The sequence below is a fragment of the Plectropomus leopardus genome, chromosome 15 (assembly GCF_026936395.1).
Source record: "Plectropomus leopardus strain MGB_pleo_1.0 chromosome 15, ASM2693639v1, whole genome shotgun sequence".
Taxonomy (NCBI): domain Eukaryota; kingdom Metazoa; phylum Chordata; class Actinopteri; order Perciformes; family Serranidae; genus Plectropomus; species Plectropomus leopardus.
The window spans coordinates 25,484,123-25,501,175 of record NC_142190.1 but is presented as its reverse complement, the minus strand read 5'-3'; the positions used below and the strand labels follow the sequence as shown (position 1 = coordinate 25,501,175).

At 38.8% G+C, this 17,053-nt stretch overlaps 1 protein-coding gene across 7 annotated transcripts in view; it reads left to right on the top strand.

Moving 5' to 3' along the window:
- Positions 1–16,773, top strand: part of LOC121952680 (sorting nexin-19-like) — a 116,908-nt gene extending 100,135 nt beyond the window's left edge. For 2 of the 7 annotated variants that reach the window (XM_088088054.1, XM_088088053.1), the window contains 13 exons: positions 5,684–5,803; positions 6,523–6,595; positions 7,613–9,124; positions 9,198–9,336; positions 9,422–9,522; positions 9,597–9,716; positions 11,082–11,200; positions 11,591–11,681; positions 11,775–11,925; positions 13,625–13,748; positions 14,887–15,071; positions 15,156–15,243; positions 16,298–16,773. In XM_088088054.1, coding sequence (XP_087944180.1) covers positions 5,684–5,803; positions 6,523–6,595; positions 7,613–9,124; positions 9,198–9,336; positions 9,422–9,522; positions 9,597–9,716; positions 11,082–11,200; positions 11,591–11,681; positions 11,775–11,925; positions 13,625–13,748; positions 14,887–15,071; positions 15,156–15,243; positions 16,298–16,427 — 2,953 coding nt within the window. In that variant the 3' untranslated portion in view covers positions 16,428–16,773. The other 5 variants (XM_042499482.2, XM_088088055.1, XM_088088056.1 and 2 more) reach the window with 5 other exon arrangements.
- Positions 16,774–17,053: the final 280 nt, after the last annotated feature.

Here is a 17,053-nt window from a genome sequence, read left to right as displayed (position 1 = left end):
TTGCTCATTGCCTTCTTCCCATATTTTTGAAAGGATTTAAAATGGTTTAAAACGGTAAAAAGGATTTCAAACGGTTAAATTGCACACCCACATTCTGCTGACTGGTAACATGAGAACTTCACCTTCTTTAGCTGACATGCTGCAGGGAAAGATGCAGCTTGTTGCAACTGCTTCAAGTTAAACTCCTTCCTGGAAGAAATAGCTGGGTGACCTGACCTGTCGTGTTGTTTGGCTTTGCTGCAGTGTTTGTCTGGGAAACCTTTTTGACATTTTTATCACAGAATCAACTGAATGAGAACCGCTCCCTGTGGCAGATTACAGTGTCACCAAGGTCTGATTGTTATGATTCTGCTCCAATGTTAACTTTGGACTGAGATGAAATATTATTTACAGCACTATGACAGCCAGGGAGTGGCAGTCTAAATCCTCTGAGGGCAAACCAACTGCTGGCAGAGTCAGTAGTAGTTTAACAAGACCAGAAATCAGTTTGAGCAAAGGGTAAATTTACCTCTATTTTTAAAAAGCACGACGGTATCAAAAAATAAAGCACTGATGAAATAGTCTGCTGGCACAGTGTTCAATTATTTGAAATCCATTGACATGTGATGAAGTGCCCCGCCCCTTCATTTAAGAATGAGCTTCTTGTAATTGCTTTACCTTGTAGAAGACAACTCTTTTCCAGCAGTTAAATGTTTGAAAAACATTTTCAAATTTGAATATTCTAATTTTTTTAATGGGGAAGAAGCAGCTGTCCCCTTTTAAGAATCTTTAAAGGGGAGCTACGTCCATTTGCAAAATTAATACATGTTATTTCTATTGTCTAAGACAGTCCAAAAATACTAGTAAACATGAGCACTTCTCTACCAAATTCAAAAACTAGAGTGCTAAAACTAAAATTGTGATCTCAAAGGGTATAAAGTCTGGAGCTGCTCTATAGAGAATGACTGGTGAAAGATGTTATAGATGGCATTGAGAGCATCCAGGGGAATACAAAAACAAAAAAACACTCTATTTATATATTATATGTTTTATATTAATTGATATTATAATTATAGATTTAAATATATGTTACAGAAAAATATTGTAAATGTATTTTTTCTGAAATCTAAGCACTTTTGGATCATTTTCATGTTTCTTTCCTTTTTTTAAATTTTCTTTTGCTTATTTTTTGGCAATTTTCTTGAAACTTCTTACAAATTTCTTGCTAAATTTTGGGCCATGTCCTGCTCATTGCCTTCTTCCCATGTTATTAGAACAGAATAAAGCAACTGAAATGTGTCGTATACAGACACACAGCCCAGTCTTCCCAAAAGTCTGAAGGCAGCAGGACACAGAGGAATGTGACACAAGAATTCTGTGGGTTTACAAAATCAGCCTCCCATTGTCTATGGAGCTTTTGACTTTATACCCGATGACACCACAAGTTTGACACATAGTTTTTACAACACTACATTTTTGATGATATATTGATTAACCCTTTGAAACCTGTATCAGTTGTCTCAAGTTGCTTTCAGATGCCTTTCACAAGCTATTAAGCCTTTCAAGTTTTTAAAAAATATATTATTCTATATCATTATTATAATTCTATATTTAAATGTATGTTACAAAATATGAAATACATTTTTTTTAATTGTCTGCACTTTTGGGCCATTTTCTTGTTGGATTTTAAACCTTTCTTTTTTTCTTTTCTTTTCTTATTTCTTAAATGTTGCTTATTTTTAGGCAATTTTCTTGAAACTTTTGACGATTTTCTTGATAATATTTCTGCCATGTGTTAAGTTACTTATCCTCTTCTTTCAATGGTTTTAAACTAAATCAAATGATTTGCCCAGGTTTCAGAGGGTTAATAATATAACTCAATATATTAAAATGGCTATATATGTTCATGCTGAGTTTCATGTTCAACAGTCTCTGGCGTCAGTTATGTAATAAACCATCTGCCTAAACAGTCCTCAGTGAAAGGTGGCTGCATGTCATACTCCAGGCGTCCGCATGCATTCTGTAGATTGCCTGTAGACACGGACATAAAGTGCGATAACGGTCCATAGTGAATCCTACATTCACTTTAAATGCCTTGTAAATGCAGCGACTTGGTCCCTTTTTAAAAGCTGTAGCCTGTGACAATGAAACCTGACACGACATGAGTTATCGAGTGAAGAACACTCTGTTCTGCCAAAGCCAGTCATGATGGTGCTGCCCGCTCTACAGCAGCAAAAACCACACAACCAAACAGTAATATTCTTTATAAACTATAACATGCAAAAAGCGCGACAACGGTGTGAAGTGCGTTTCATGTACAGCCCATATAGGTCTTTATACATCGGCGCTGCCAGCAATTACTGCGCTCTGAAACCATTAGCAGGTGAATAAAGTGCTGTGTTTGTCTGTACAGTAGAACATGCAAAACATATTTAAAAAGAATTACCTGAAGCCTCGAGCTTTACGGGGGGCATATTGGTGGTTAACGTGGATGGATACAACTGCTGCTCTCTGCATCTGCTCCCTGCTGGACCATAAAGTGCGAACCCTGTGTGCGCACCACGGGAACGGCGCGCGGCGGCGCTATTACGTAACCTGGTAATGCAGACCAGACACAGGGCACACACATACACATACGGGTACTTCGCAATACGTCAAAGCCTATGGGGCCACTATAGCAATGTAAATATTTGCAGATAGAATTATGTAATTGTGGCCTCTCCCTTCCGAAAAAAAAGAAAGAAAAGTAGATAGCATATAGATCTATAGATCTGTGAATTGGCATTTGTAAGAGTATAATTTAATATAGGCTATTGGGGGCAGGGGCAGAATAACGAGAACGAAAGGGAAGGGAAGATCGGGTTAGGAGGATATTTAAACCGGAAGAGGTGCGGTTGAGGTGTGGTCCTGCTCCTGACATTCTGCTATATAGCTTCACTCAAAAAATGTAGGTAAATACAGGCATCAATCTTAATCTTTATTTAAGTTTATGTTATGTTATTTTGTTTATTTAATTTTCCAAAGCTTTTGCAGCTTAAAAATGGCAAGTTTAATTTAATGAATTTTTCTAAGTTTTAGCAGTTAACCAAGTTTACTTTGCTATATTTATCTGTACTCTGCTGGCTGCAAACTAGTCATATTTGTATTTTCTTAAACATGTTCGCAAACAGAACTCACAGATCTCTTAACTTCATAATTAGCAAATTTCTCTTTGTCATGATCAAGTTAAGTCAGATTAACCTGCCTTACTTAAGTTGCTAACTCTTAGAAAGAACAAGGTAATGTCACTGACTTGTCATTTTTAAGATGAAACTTCACAAAATTAAGTAAATACAGTTAAACTTTACGTAAACTTAACACTAAGGTTAAAGTAAACATGAATTGGGATTAGTAGTTATATTTACTCTCCCTTTTCAGGGCAATTGGTTTCCTAGATTTTTTAAAGTGAGATCAATTTGTCAGATTTTACAGTGTTAGTATATGAAAAACCAGGGGCATATCCAGGATTTGAGGACATTGGGGGTTCAGCCCAGATATCTGTAAGGGGGTCCAGGACGATCATCCCCTGGGAATTTTATTTATTAATGAACAAGCTCTATTTTTAAGCCTTTTTTAATGCACTCTGGCATCTTACATTTACCCATAACAACTTTCTTTTCAATTTTCCAGATTAATTATGAATTGGGATGTTAAAATAGTTGTAGCTGTTAGTAATTAGTATTGGGTAGAATAAGAATACAACTGCTATCATTAATTTTATTGAGTAGAATTGGAAAAATAGTTAAATGTAATCAGGTTAACCGTGATGGTATGTAGCCTAACTACAATCATTCAAGTGCAAGTATGAACTGACTGACAGACTGTTAGATACAGGGCTTTTTATTATTATAAAGCCTATTCTTTTTTCTTTTTTTTTTTTTAAATAGGCCTTAATAGTTTATTTAATATAATAGTCTATTTAAAAAACATTTTGGGCTGAAGCCTTGAACGTCAAGGCCTAATGACGCCAAAGTTGGTGATAAAAGTTTTGAGCTTACACAAAACAAATTTGAGCCCTACTTTGTCTGCAAGTCAACTTTTAGGAGTGCGCAGGCACTGATTATTAGATTTGTGTGCATGGTTTATTGGATTATGTGTGCATGGTTTGGTTTATTAGATTTGTGCACAAGGGAGGAAAAGAATCATGAGCATAACAAGTGATGTATTTGAACATGCAGTATGAATTGTGTAACCACGTTTGTGCCAGCTATAAGGATTGTCAGTACTGTCAGTCTGAATACCCTGAGGGCAAACTTCATCTGAAAGCAGAGTCAGTTCAATTAGACTTTGAAGTGGAGAGTCATCGGTTATGGCTTATTTCCACTGCATAGTTCAGCTCAAATCAACTTGACTCGACTCGACTAACTTCTGGTACCAGGTCTTTTTCTTCGTTAATCCCTTAATACACATAGGAGGAGTTCTCCTTTTGGGCAAACTTTCTTCCTGACCCTAACCATGAATTCTATTACTGTCAGAAAGCCGTCTTGGCAAACTTCTCCCAGTAACCATCCAAACAGTTATATGCCTGCACTTTGTCAGTTGTATTGCTTTGTGTAGATAGTATACAATGTTGTTTTGTGAGCTGCCATTTTTTAAAATCAGGGTTGTGTGACTAAGATAATTGCAGCTCCCATTGACCGTAGCTGGGCTATTTACAAACGCAAGAGTTTGAGCAGAATGATGCAAGTGACGGTTCTAGTGACACTTCTTCCTGACCAATCAGTGGTCCTCAATGTTTCAACTGCAGCCTCAAGTATCTTCTCAGCTAGCTTAGAACCTCGACTGAGGTGGTACCAGAAAAAGTACCAGGCACCATTCACTATTTTTGCTGATGGAAAAACAAAACAACAACAAAAAAAAAAAAGCAAGCAGAGTTGATGGAGCCATGCAGCACCATGCAGTAGAAAAGCACCTTTAGAGCCCTCCTTCCATTTTGAAAAGAGAAGCTGAAACAGTGGTGCTCTTCCAAATTGTCATATTTCCACCAACATTATGTTACTGCACTGCCCATTTCTGTTTTCAAAAACATAATTTAATGCCCTGGTTAGCTGCAATACTGATAGTTGGTAAACAGGAAATGGGTGCCATACTGCTTCCTGCACAATGAAAACAGATGCTGAAAAAACTTTAAACAGTAACATAAGCAGCACTGATCAAATATAAACCAAAATTCTGTTACTGACTTGTCTATTTCTTGACTTAGCTGTTTCTACAAAACACCTTTTAGCTTACTGTTTAAGTATAATGTGAAATCCAACTAACTGCCATTGTGTCATTTGGACAAGGCCGCATCACGTCACCCATCAGCGGGAACAGTTATTGGTCTGGTGCAACGCAGTGCATTGTGGTGGTTTTGGGTTTTCTACCTTTTGAGCAAAAGTGAATGCCAACATCCTTTTTCTCTGTTTCCTCTTGTCATGCAGCATCGATTTTAAAAGTAAGAGAAGGCTTACTTGTATGTGAGGACTCTTTATATCAGTAAAATACTAAGAGACGCACATGGTCGGGGAGAATATGAGGGGCTGGAGACAGGGGTGGAGGAGACTCTTTGAATAACCTAAGAGTAATCTTGTGAGTCAGATGCTAGTGTGTGATGGTCCTAGGGCCCCTACTAGGGCGTATGTGTGTGCTGTGTTGCTACTGTGTGTTGTGTGTGTACTTTCAGTGTTGCTGGTTCCTGGCTGATGGAGCTGGAGGTCATAAAGGAATTGGAGGCAGCGGGCCACTGTCTCCAGGCTGCTCAACATCCACCCTGTGGTCATCAAAGTTGGACTTCTTACCCCTGGTATCTCATGTTATTTTTAAGTTCTTTTTCTTTTCTGTTCATTTTTGCATCATTCTAGTCTACCTGACAGCTTGTTTTTCTGCCAGTATCCATTCTTAGCTTCAAAATCATTACATTGGTTAAAAAATCATAAAAATAATACAACTGAAAGTAATATTTTATAGGATTATTACAATAACACAATCAAACATACAATATACATAATGTCTATTTTGTCATGTGCACAAATTTTATTACGACATTTACTTTAATGGAAAATGCAAAATCAGTTGACTGTCAGTTACTAAAGATAAGAGAAATAATATAATATACATATATACAATACATTTTAAATAAGTAATAGCTATTTAATTTATTTTTATTTGATTTCTATATGTTTCTAGAATTTACATAAATTTATTTCTGTATTTAAACAATAAATAATATATGTATTTTACTCATGTATTTATTTATATATTTATACATTTATGTGTTTCTGCAGTTTTTCGTTCATTCTTTCAATATTTATTTATTTTTTCTATTTTTTTTATTTATGCACTAATATATGTATTTATGTCAGATGTTTTTACCACTATATTACATGTTCGAGACCACAGAGCTGTGAGTGTTTGCTTGCTGGCAGGTCAAGTGGACACCTAACAGCTAGTTAGCTGTCCATATGGGCCGTGTGTCTATCTTGACTTAGACTGACCCAGATAATCTTTGTTGGAGGATTAAAGCAATGTCGCAGAGGAGGAGGAGAATATCCTATACAGGCTGTATTCGTGTTATGGAGCTCCTAAAACCTTTCAGGTAACATATGTTTTACTGTCTTCCAGCTGGATTTATAACAGGGGTTAATGTTCATAAAAACTATTACCTTGTCAGTAGACTTTGGGCCAGCTCTGCTCCGTGTACATTAGCCTCATCTGCTAGGTGTGCAGTAGAGTTATAAACAAGTTCTGCTAGAGGCTAAATGTTTAATAAATGTTTCAAATTTTAAAAAGCAAGAAAACAGCAGCTTCAGTGCCACAGCTTGTAGTCTACAGGCAGCGTAATATTGAGTGTCATTTAAAGTTGGAGAATTACCATGACAACCAGTCCTGCTCTCTGATAAACGATGACGTTGGCTGAACCACGTGGTATGGCTGGTTAAAATCAAAGAGTAATGTTGCAATGCATTTTATTTTATTTTATTTTACCACAGTGCAGTAAATCGACTGTTATTACTGAACTGACAATCTAGCTAATATCATTTTTTCTTTTATATAGGCTATTCAATTAAGAATAGTTAAGATACAAGATTATTTATTTTTCATGAATGGCCTTTTCATATCAATGAATGAAGTGATGCTTTAAAACAAACTGTGTATTTAGGCTTTTTTTCCTCCAGAAAACAGCATGTTGAAAACCTGCTAAGTTGAATATTCTGTGTACATAATCAATAAGATGTATATTAAACACCAAGAAAATCAAATGACTTCAATCAAATGAGGGAATCTGGAATTTTTTTTCACTTTTTTCCAACATTTCTTAGACCAAAAGATTAAACAATAAATTTAAAAAAATATCAGATTAATCACCATTGAAATTATTTGTTAGTTACACCTCTGCACAACAGTAAAAATGTACCATTATTATACAGTAGCACTGTGCAACAAAGGTTTTACAACCAAGAGATGCAACTGGCTTCATCGTGTGAAGATTTCAGCAATGTTGCTTGATTATTTAGACTTCATGAATCAAATGAAGCAGGCAATCTACAGCACCACTTTTCTTGTTCTTTGCTCTTGTTATGTAACAGCATATGTGTTTGTCTTTCTTCAACAGGACACATTTCACCTGCTGACTAAAATGCCCTCCACAAGGAGCTCCAATAACGGGGCATTATCAGAGTTATTTGGGCAGCGGAGGCTGTTAGGGCTCGGAGCTCTGCTAGCATGGCTTGTCCTCTTCCATCTCCTTGTGAACGTTTGGCTCCTCTGCATCTTCACCAGTCTGTTGGTGGTCCTCGGGGGTTGGCTCGGGTCCCGTGCCTTACTGGACGCAAACAGCCTTCTCCACTTGGAACACTTTTTACCTCTTGGCAAAGTTAACCCACCTCTGTATTCACCTGAGCACGAGTGGAGATTGAACCACGAGATCAACAATGTTGTCCACAAATCTGTCCGTGACTTTGTGTCGTCGTGGTATCGGACCCTGCTGCCAGGGGTGGAGGGGGAGTTTGAGCATTCAGTGTGTACTTCTATGCTGGAGTCAGTGATGGAGCTGAAGGAGCGTGCACGGCGAGTGGACAGAAAAGCGCTGGTCCAACGGTTGCTGGAGATGTACGGCTGTCACCTGCAGAGCTACATGACAGCAAGACAGATACAGTCGACGCAGAAGGAGAGCATTAGCCTCTGGCAGCTCTACAGTGAAGTAGATGCGCCTCATCCAGCTGTGAGCGGTGCAGCTGCTGAGCTCAGCTACTCCAGAGCTCTAGTAAATCTCGTCTTACATGTGCTTGTTCCTTACCCTCAGATGGAAACCAAGACTGGAGGTTACATGGTTACTGAGCTCATCACCTGTAACGTGCTGCTGCCGCTCATAAGCAGGGTGTCTGATCCTGACTGGCTCAACCAGACCATTGTAGACATAATCACCAGGTCCAGAGCACCACAGGACATCAGTGTGGACCAGCTCCCACCTGCAGCCACACTATACAGATGTCAGATTCAGCAGGAGTCCTGGACCACCTGCAGGTCACCGTCTTCTTCTGATAACCTCAGCAGCAGAAGCACCTCTGACCTCGATGATCTGCAGAGCCAGAGAAGCATCTGCGAGACGGATTCCTCACAGAGCAGCATGGTTAGCTTGGTGTCTGCTGGGAAAGTAGAAGGCTGCCATGCGGGTTTACTCACACCATGCAAAGTGAACTGCTGTGTATTCACACCTGGCCAATACTCCCACTCTTCACAGTCCAAATTGATTTTACTGGACTCCCTAATTCAATCAGAATCCGAAGATGACCTGACAGGAGGCTTTTGTGAATGCGGTCCTCCAACAAACTTCTGCAACATGATGACTTTAAAGGATGATGAGGCGTTTGGCTGCTTTGGTCCGCTGAAAAATCTTGGGCCGAAGGCGGTGGTGCCCGAAGACTCCCAGTGGCCAGCAGGTATAGCCCAAGAGAAATCCTCACCGTGTCCTCCAAGAAAACTTTGTCCAACCTCCTGCAACTTTGATACCCCAAACAGCCAAGCTGCACTCGTGAACATCCAGAATGTGCAAATTACTGGTACTGTCACTGCAAAGGAGCAGCGTGGCACCGGCACACATCCGTATACCCTCTACACTGTAAAGGTACTGCCATCTCCTACTTCATGATGTTTGAATATCAGTTATCACACATTAACACCCACTTGTTGTTTTGCAGTTTGAGACGATGACTGAAGCAGAAAACGACGGCACCCTGCAGCCTGCGTCCTGTCACACTGTCAACCGGAGATACAGCGAGTTCCTCAACTTGCAAACACGCTTAGAGGAGAAGCCTGAAGTCAAGAAAGTAATTAAGAGTAAGAAACGATCATTTACTTTCAATGACTATTGATTGCATACCAACGCAGATGCATGATTGCAAATCAGTGTCATGGATTTCAGATGTCAAAGGCCCAAAGAAAATGTTCCCTGACCTTTCGTTCGGCAATGCAGACAGCGACAAAGTTGAAGCTCGTAAAAACCAACTGGATACGTTCCTTAAAGTAAGTATTGCTATCCTACCATAAGTAATGAAATGATTTGTGTGATTCTGTAATGTCATTGACTTGTTTTATAGCAATTAAGCAGCATTCCTGAGACATCCAACAGTGAGGACATGCAGGAGTTCCTGGCTCTCAATGCAGACGTTTCCACATACTTTGGAAGAAAGCCTTTTGTCAAGTCAAGAATTGATAAGGTGAGAAAGAATCTATTGGTTTGTTGACTTCCATTTGAAGCCTCGAGTTTCCATTTCCATCCTGTTCTCATTCAGAAGTTGTCAGGTACTGCCGCTTTGTCTGTTCTTTTGGCGTAAGATCCTGACTCCAAAAGTCACCTTTCATGTCCGCATGACATGCTGCCAGATGGCGTCAACTGAGAAAATGGCCGGGCAGAACCGGTCATGATGTTATTCACATTTCATGAAAGTGTAGGTCTGTGGGGATTTATCCTGGAACCAGCCTCTCATGGCCATTCAAGGAACTGCAGTTTTTGGCAGGTCATGTCCCTATTGGCTTCATTTTTCAGCCCCTTTTGTTTCTACCTTGGTGAAATGTAAATAGAAGAGATATCCCATTCTCTCAAGAGTGCTTTCCTGGACTTAGGAGCTCCATTAAGAAGAATTATGTAACCAGTCCTGTTGCAAGACATTTCAATAAAAAAGCAACACCACATTTAATCTTTATTTGTTATAGGCATGGAGATGTTTAAGCCCAGCCTAAGCGATGGCAATGTCAGTTTCTAAACTTTATATACAGGGGGCATAAATATGGGCTTCTTAATTAATGATATTTTTTGTGGTGATTCTTTAATAGCTCTCTTTGTTCTCTTATGATTGTTTTTTTTTAAAATATTCTTTAAAAAAATTAATGATTTTTCTATGGTGTATTTCGTATTATGTATTTTTTTTATGATACATCTGATCCTCACACCCTTTCTATGTGTAGCACTTTATTTAAAGTGCCAAACTGAATAGGCATATTTTGAGTTAAGGCCTCTTCTGTATAAACTTCAGTACCTCCCATTCATTGCACTTTGTAGACCAAAATGGTGTCACCTATGTCCCTCATTGGGCGCTTCCCTTGCATCTGTCAGTGTGGGACAATAATTGGCCTGAGTCACTAATACCAGCCCGCCTTTGTAGGCACATCATTGGCTGATGTGTGTGTGATAGATATGACTAGCCATCTTTCACATTTAAAAAAACAAAAAACTGTTTCATACCTAACCTGTCTAAAATGTTGTTTGAAATGTGTTTTTTTCTGATGACCCTGATCAAGGCCACAATGTTGATCTTTCAAAAAGTTGCTCTATTTGCTCCAAGTCTTGCTAGAGGTTTGAGTTTAACAAAATTAGCATAATCAAGACAAATCTAATCAGGAATAGTTCGAGCTTGTGGGAAAGACACTTAGTCTCTATCTTACTGAGAGCCCAATGGTAACAAAATCTGTCTACCAGCACCTCCAAAGCTTGCTAATCAACATAATAGATTCATTGGAAAGTGTAACCTTCTTCAGTGGAAATGAATAATCTCTTGTATTCTCTGACTCAATTGCCATTAAAGATGGTGGAAAATGCATTAGACACTTTAAAGACGGCATTCCCTCATCCTGAGCCCCTCAGTCCAACAGAGGACCTCGAGGGAGACGCTGATGGAAGAACAATAGACAGCAGAAAGTACAGGTGAGAGCTCTTTATCAGCTGTTCCCAAAAAGTATGCCATGTGACTCCTTAACAATGCAGTGTCCACTCTTGCCCCTCATTACAGTTTGCATTTGGCACATCAACCAAGGGGGAATTTCCCCTCTTAGACTGGGTCAGCTGAATAAATCTTTAAGTGGTAACGCTATCCAGAGATTTACAAGAAAGGCAAAGATTGGAGAAAAATGTGACAAAAATCAATTAAGCTTTGTGCTGCAGGAATTTTTTCCTTGTGTGTCATCCACTAACACAGAGGTCTGTCTCATAGCTGAGTGAATTATCTGTACAAACAATCGGTACAAACTTCATGACACTTTGAATGATCTTATCTCTCTTGTGTGAATTTATAAGTGTTTTGTTTTTTGATTTCAGGAGGCTTATGTTCCCAAGCAAAGTTTCCCCGTCTCTCAACATGCCTGACCTACACCCTAAAGTGACATACTGCTTCAGTGAAGGCAGCACTGTAAGTGACCATACTGTGTGTTTACCATGTCTGACTGATGCGTATGTGTTTGAAACTGGACACAGCTGACGTGTTTTGCTTTGCTCATTCAAGGTCCTCAATGGCATGTCTCTGTCTGGCCTGGAGAGCTTCGTCAAAGGACAGGAAAGACTTTTATGTGAGCCGAATGGGAAGGAGGCAGCAAAACAGAGCTGTGAGCAGCCCGGCAAAGACAAGAAGACGTCAGGGAGAAGTCATGGGACAGGTTCAGATTTACACAACAGTCTTGTTTTACACTGGCCTTCCAAAAAAACATCTTTTTCTCAGATATTGTTCATCTCAGACAAATTTCCAATGGCGAAACATAAATCATGTTTCACCTCAGTTGGTGCTGTGATCTCAATCATTTGGTTTAAGGTGGTCATTAAATGTAGTCCGAGCTGTCTTAAGTACATTTTTTTCTCATCATGATGTTCTGACAAAATCAAACATTTTTAATATTATTGTAAGACTTAAGTCTTGGTTTATTTAAATCATGAAGTCCAATGTCGTAAACATCATCAACAACCAACAGCTGCTCTCTCTCAAGTACCAAACAGTAAGCAGCAAACTGGGTGGACAGTAAACATGGAGGAGACTCAAAGGACGCGCTAGAACATGGACAAGTTTCAGTTCCATTGGACTGTGAAAAAGGAAGAGATACTGGTGGAGTTAATTCACCATGTATTTGATCCACCAACTGTGTGCAAAACAGCACGGCTAACCAACGGAGATTGGTTATAAGTTGAGGCGACAAAATCCAAAAAAGTAAAGTTTGCATACAACTACAGTTTGTCTTTATAGATCTTATACATGCAGGATTGACAAGAATACTGTTGTTATGTGATACCTTTTTCTTGTGTTTTAAGAGTTTTGTGTTTTTGTGGACACATGAGAAAAAAGGTATTTTTTTTGTAATATTTTCCACCATGAGCAGGATGGGAAATGATCTCAAAAGGAATCTAGTTGTACTCTTACCCTACCAGCAGTAATTGAAAGTAACTAAGTGCATTTACTCAAGTGCTGTACTGAAGTACAGCTTTGAAATACTTGTACTTCACTTAAGTATGTCCACTTTCTGCTACTTTATACTTTCACTCCACTCCATTGTGGAGGCAAAAACTGTACATTTACTCCACTGCATTTATTTGATAGTTTTAGTTACTAGTTACTGTGCCGATTGCCACAGATTATATTAAATTATGGTGGATTCATAATGATTAAGCTACCCAGCAACAATTAAAGTCATTTAAATTAGTCCTTAATTTACCAGCTCCAACATAAAAGTGACATTACTGCATTAATAATTAGAATCCAATGATAAAACAGATACTTTTCTGAAGAGGGACAAATTCTGCATAAGATTCTGCATAATTATGCTTTTATCTTCGGTACTTTAAGCATATTTTGATGATGATACGTTAGTACTTAAACTTATATGTACTAATATACTTAAATATTTGAATGCAGGACTATTGCTTATTGTTTCTGCACTGTAGTATTACAAAGTTTACTTATATAAAAGATCTCAGTACTTCATCCACCACTGACTGCAAGTACCCCAGAACTCTGTGAAATCTTATTCTGAGTGACTAAAAACTTGCATTGTTAGCAGATATGAGAGGGTGTCAGTCTTTAGCCTTTAAAAGTATTTTCAAAGTCTGTAAAAGTCTTCTCATGTATGGTAGTTAGTTTTATTCATGTCAGTATCAAAGAGTTGCATTTGTCGCAGCCCTGGAGAATCAACATGCAGTGACACAGCATCACCACTGGGAGGCAGCAAAACTCCACAACTAATTTGGACATGTGCTGAGTATTTCTAGTGGTCACTTTCCAACATTGATGAGTTTTGTTTTTTATGTATTTCAGAGAATCCCATTGTGGTCCTCTTGTGGATTTGATGTGTTTTTTTCTGTGTGCTGCAGACACAGCTGTGGCAGATGTTGCTTTGAACATTCTGTGTCTGCTGATGAAGGACCAGTGGAGTTGGCTGTGCACTGAGAACATACAGAAGACCATCAGACTGCTCTTTGGCACCTTCATTGAGAGGTAGGCGTTTCCTTCAGCTTGCTGTACATGAAGCTGTGACGTAAACGTAACACAGCATGTAACACCTATGACATTATTGCAGTTGTTATTTTCCCCTCATACAGCTGAACATCCAGATGCGGGCTCCTTTTCTCACATATGAGGCACTGAGTGGTTTGTGGCACGCGCCTGCTGCATGACATTCTCTCAGATTACCTTTCAAAATATTACTCTTTCTTTAAATGCAATCTTTAGGCCTCATTGGGAATCTAGTATTACCACTGGGCTTTGTTTTTACGACACAGTCTGTGGGAACTGTGCTTGTCTAATCTCTCGTGTCCTGCTGACATTAACTGATTATACTGCTCTCTATTTTTGGACATGACATATGCCTCTTGGAGTTTTAGGGTTCACTAAGCATGTCAGTAAATAATGTTCATGCCTCTGCAGTGGTTTACAGAGATTTGAGATTGCTTGTTTGTGTAGCTTTCCCTTGTGTGAATGTCTTTCACCTTTCTCAACAGTCAAAGCATGTTTTCATGTGCTGTATATGCATTTATTTTTATGCAGTGGCTGATATCTAGCAGAAAAAGCTCATGCACAGTAGAACACTGTTGCATTAACCTTTTGGAGACTGAGCACCTGGCTCTTTCAAAAACATGAACAATGACCAACTTCACAAGAAATGACCTAAAATACTCAAAAAGTTGATTAAAAAGTTAAGCCTGGAAGAAAAAAAATTGGGGTCGGGGGGTCGGGATTAAATAATATAGAAAATGAACTAAAAAAGTGCTCAAATGATGATGCTGATATAATAATAATAATAACCTATATCATAATTTTACATAAACAATTCTAACAATTATATTGTTTTTTTTTTCAATATTTGTACCTAGTTTTCTTTTTAATTATTTTCTAATCTCTCTCTCATTCTCTCTCTCTCTCTCTCTCTCTCAGGTCATTTTCTTGTCACCTTTTATTAATTTCTTGCAATTTGCAGGACATTTCTTGCAAATTTTCTTATTGCATTGCATGTTTTTGATAAAAATCAAACCAATTTGACCATATCTGAAAAGATTTCAATACTTGTTAAAGGCATCTGAACACAGTGCAAGAAAACTGATGGTGATACAGGTTTTAACAACTGATTCTGCCTCAGGTGGTTGGATGTAGGAGTTGCCCATCTTACCAGTGCCCCCTGCTGGGTGATTTACCTACAAGTGCTGCAGGAAGCTGTATGGCCAGGCGGCACGCTGCCTGCTCAGCCACGGCCAGAGCGCAGTGCCGCAGAGCGAGAGGAAACCAAGGAGCAGTGTCTGGACTGTCTCATGCAGCTGCTCCCAGGTATGAAACAGCTGTTAGATACAGATTGTAGCTGTCTGATTTTCACAGGCTCCTGACGCTTCATTGTTCTTTGTGCCTGAACAGAGCTCATCACTGACATGCTGGGAAGTGAGAAGTACAGATTAAGCTTAGAGACCATGCTTGAGTCTTTACAGGATCATCAGATAAACAAGTGAGTCAACGACCAAGTAAACGCATGTCTGATCCCACTGTTTTAAAACAGCTACACTCAGGAGCTCACAAACTCTGTCAATTGTGTATACAGCTGCAGACATGACTTAGACCAAGTCAGACTTGAGTCAGAAATTTGATGACTTTAGACTCGACTTGACAAAATGAAAAAAGACTTGTCTCTTGAATTGGACTTTAACATCAATGCCCTGAGATTTTAAAATACTTGATGCTTTCCCCCAAAGCCCAAATATTAAAAAGAATGTTATTTAAAAAGTGTGCCACAAATTAGTTCCTTTCCCTTCATTTACTGAATCAACTAACATTAACACTTTCTATCGGACAGCATCCGGTCAAGTTGCAGGAGAGAAACATGAAGTGCCAATGTTACGTTACTGAGCACCAACTTGAAAAGATGATGTTAATTTTTTTTTTTTTTTTGCTTATAAAATCTGTGTGGCGGTCAACAAAAAACAAACTGCAGTATCCAAAACGCACCGGTGAAAGATAGAGATGCAAAAACTTTCATCAAATGAATTTTTACAAGTAAATACAAATTTTAAAAAGCATTCATTATTTCTAAATGTAATACATTACACTGTTGTTAAACTGGCATTGAGTTTGGACTTGAAACACACAGTTTAGGATGTGTTTTGAAGTGTGCTTTGTTGTCTCAGTACTTGTTCTCTAGAACAGGAGGTTAGTGGAAAATACAATTCCGAATTTGGATGATTTTCTTTAAAAACTGGAGGTTGAGTAAATTTTGGAAGATGACCCATATTCACCTAAATTTGGTCAGAAGTGTCTGCGATGAAAAATGAGAAAGCTACTACTGCATTATTTACAAAAAAGGAGATTGTGCATACACTTTTGAGACGCTCCCTTACTCCTCCGTTTCCTGCCCTCTGTCAAGTCACGCACATCGCCATACATCATACAACAACAAACACAATACATCTGCTCTGTTTAACGATTTCATTTTCCATTCGATCCATATGATGATTTGTATTAATAACAGCTGATGTCATTAACCCAGTTTGTGTGATGTTGCGCAGGCATCTGATCTACTGCATCTGTGACCTGCTGCTGGAGTTTCTGATCCCTGAGTCGTGCGATGAGGCCTTCCAGAGGTCTCTGCTGCAGAGCCTGGCCAAAGACACAGAGAGGGACAATCCTCACACATGATCAGCATATGATCGCACTCTGATGGATAATGTGCAGTACATGTGTATGAGGTTTATTTATAACGGCCTGAAGTCACTGGAGTGGATGGGGTGATGGCACAGGACAGCAGCAGTCACTTCCTGATTGGTCAGTGGTAACAGAGAGCTCCGAAAGTCCCTTTCCTTGTGACCTCAATATCTCTGAAACACCTTAAGGGGACACATCAAAAGGAAACAGTTGTGCTCACTACAATGTCTCACCCATTGAAATATTAACTACTGTTCTTATGTGCGATTGGCTAATGGGATCAAATGCAAACTATGTAAAATTGTGTTAATAAATAGCAAAATAGGCACATGGTCTTTAACTACTGCTTGTTTATTGGCTTTTATTGATTGATTTCTTTATTAAGTCATTGCGATCTTCTTTTAAATGTTGCACAGGCTCTCCATAAAACCTCGGAGCAGTGAGGATTGAGCAACTCTTTGAAACTGGATTGCCACAATGAGAGTTTGTAGTGGCGTCAGAAGTGATGTTTCAAAATGTCTCAACTTGCTTTTACTTTTCCTGTGGGAACTGTCGTTGAAAGAATAAATTAGTCAGACCTTAATATTAAGAGCACTACATGTGAGAAAAAGATTTGACTC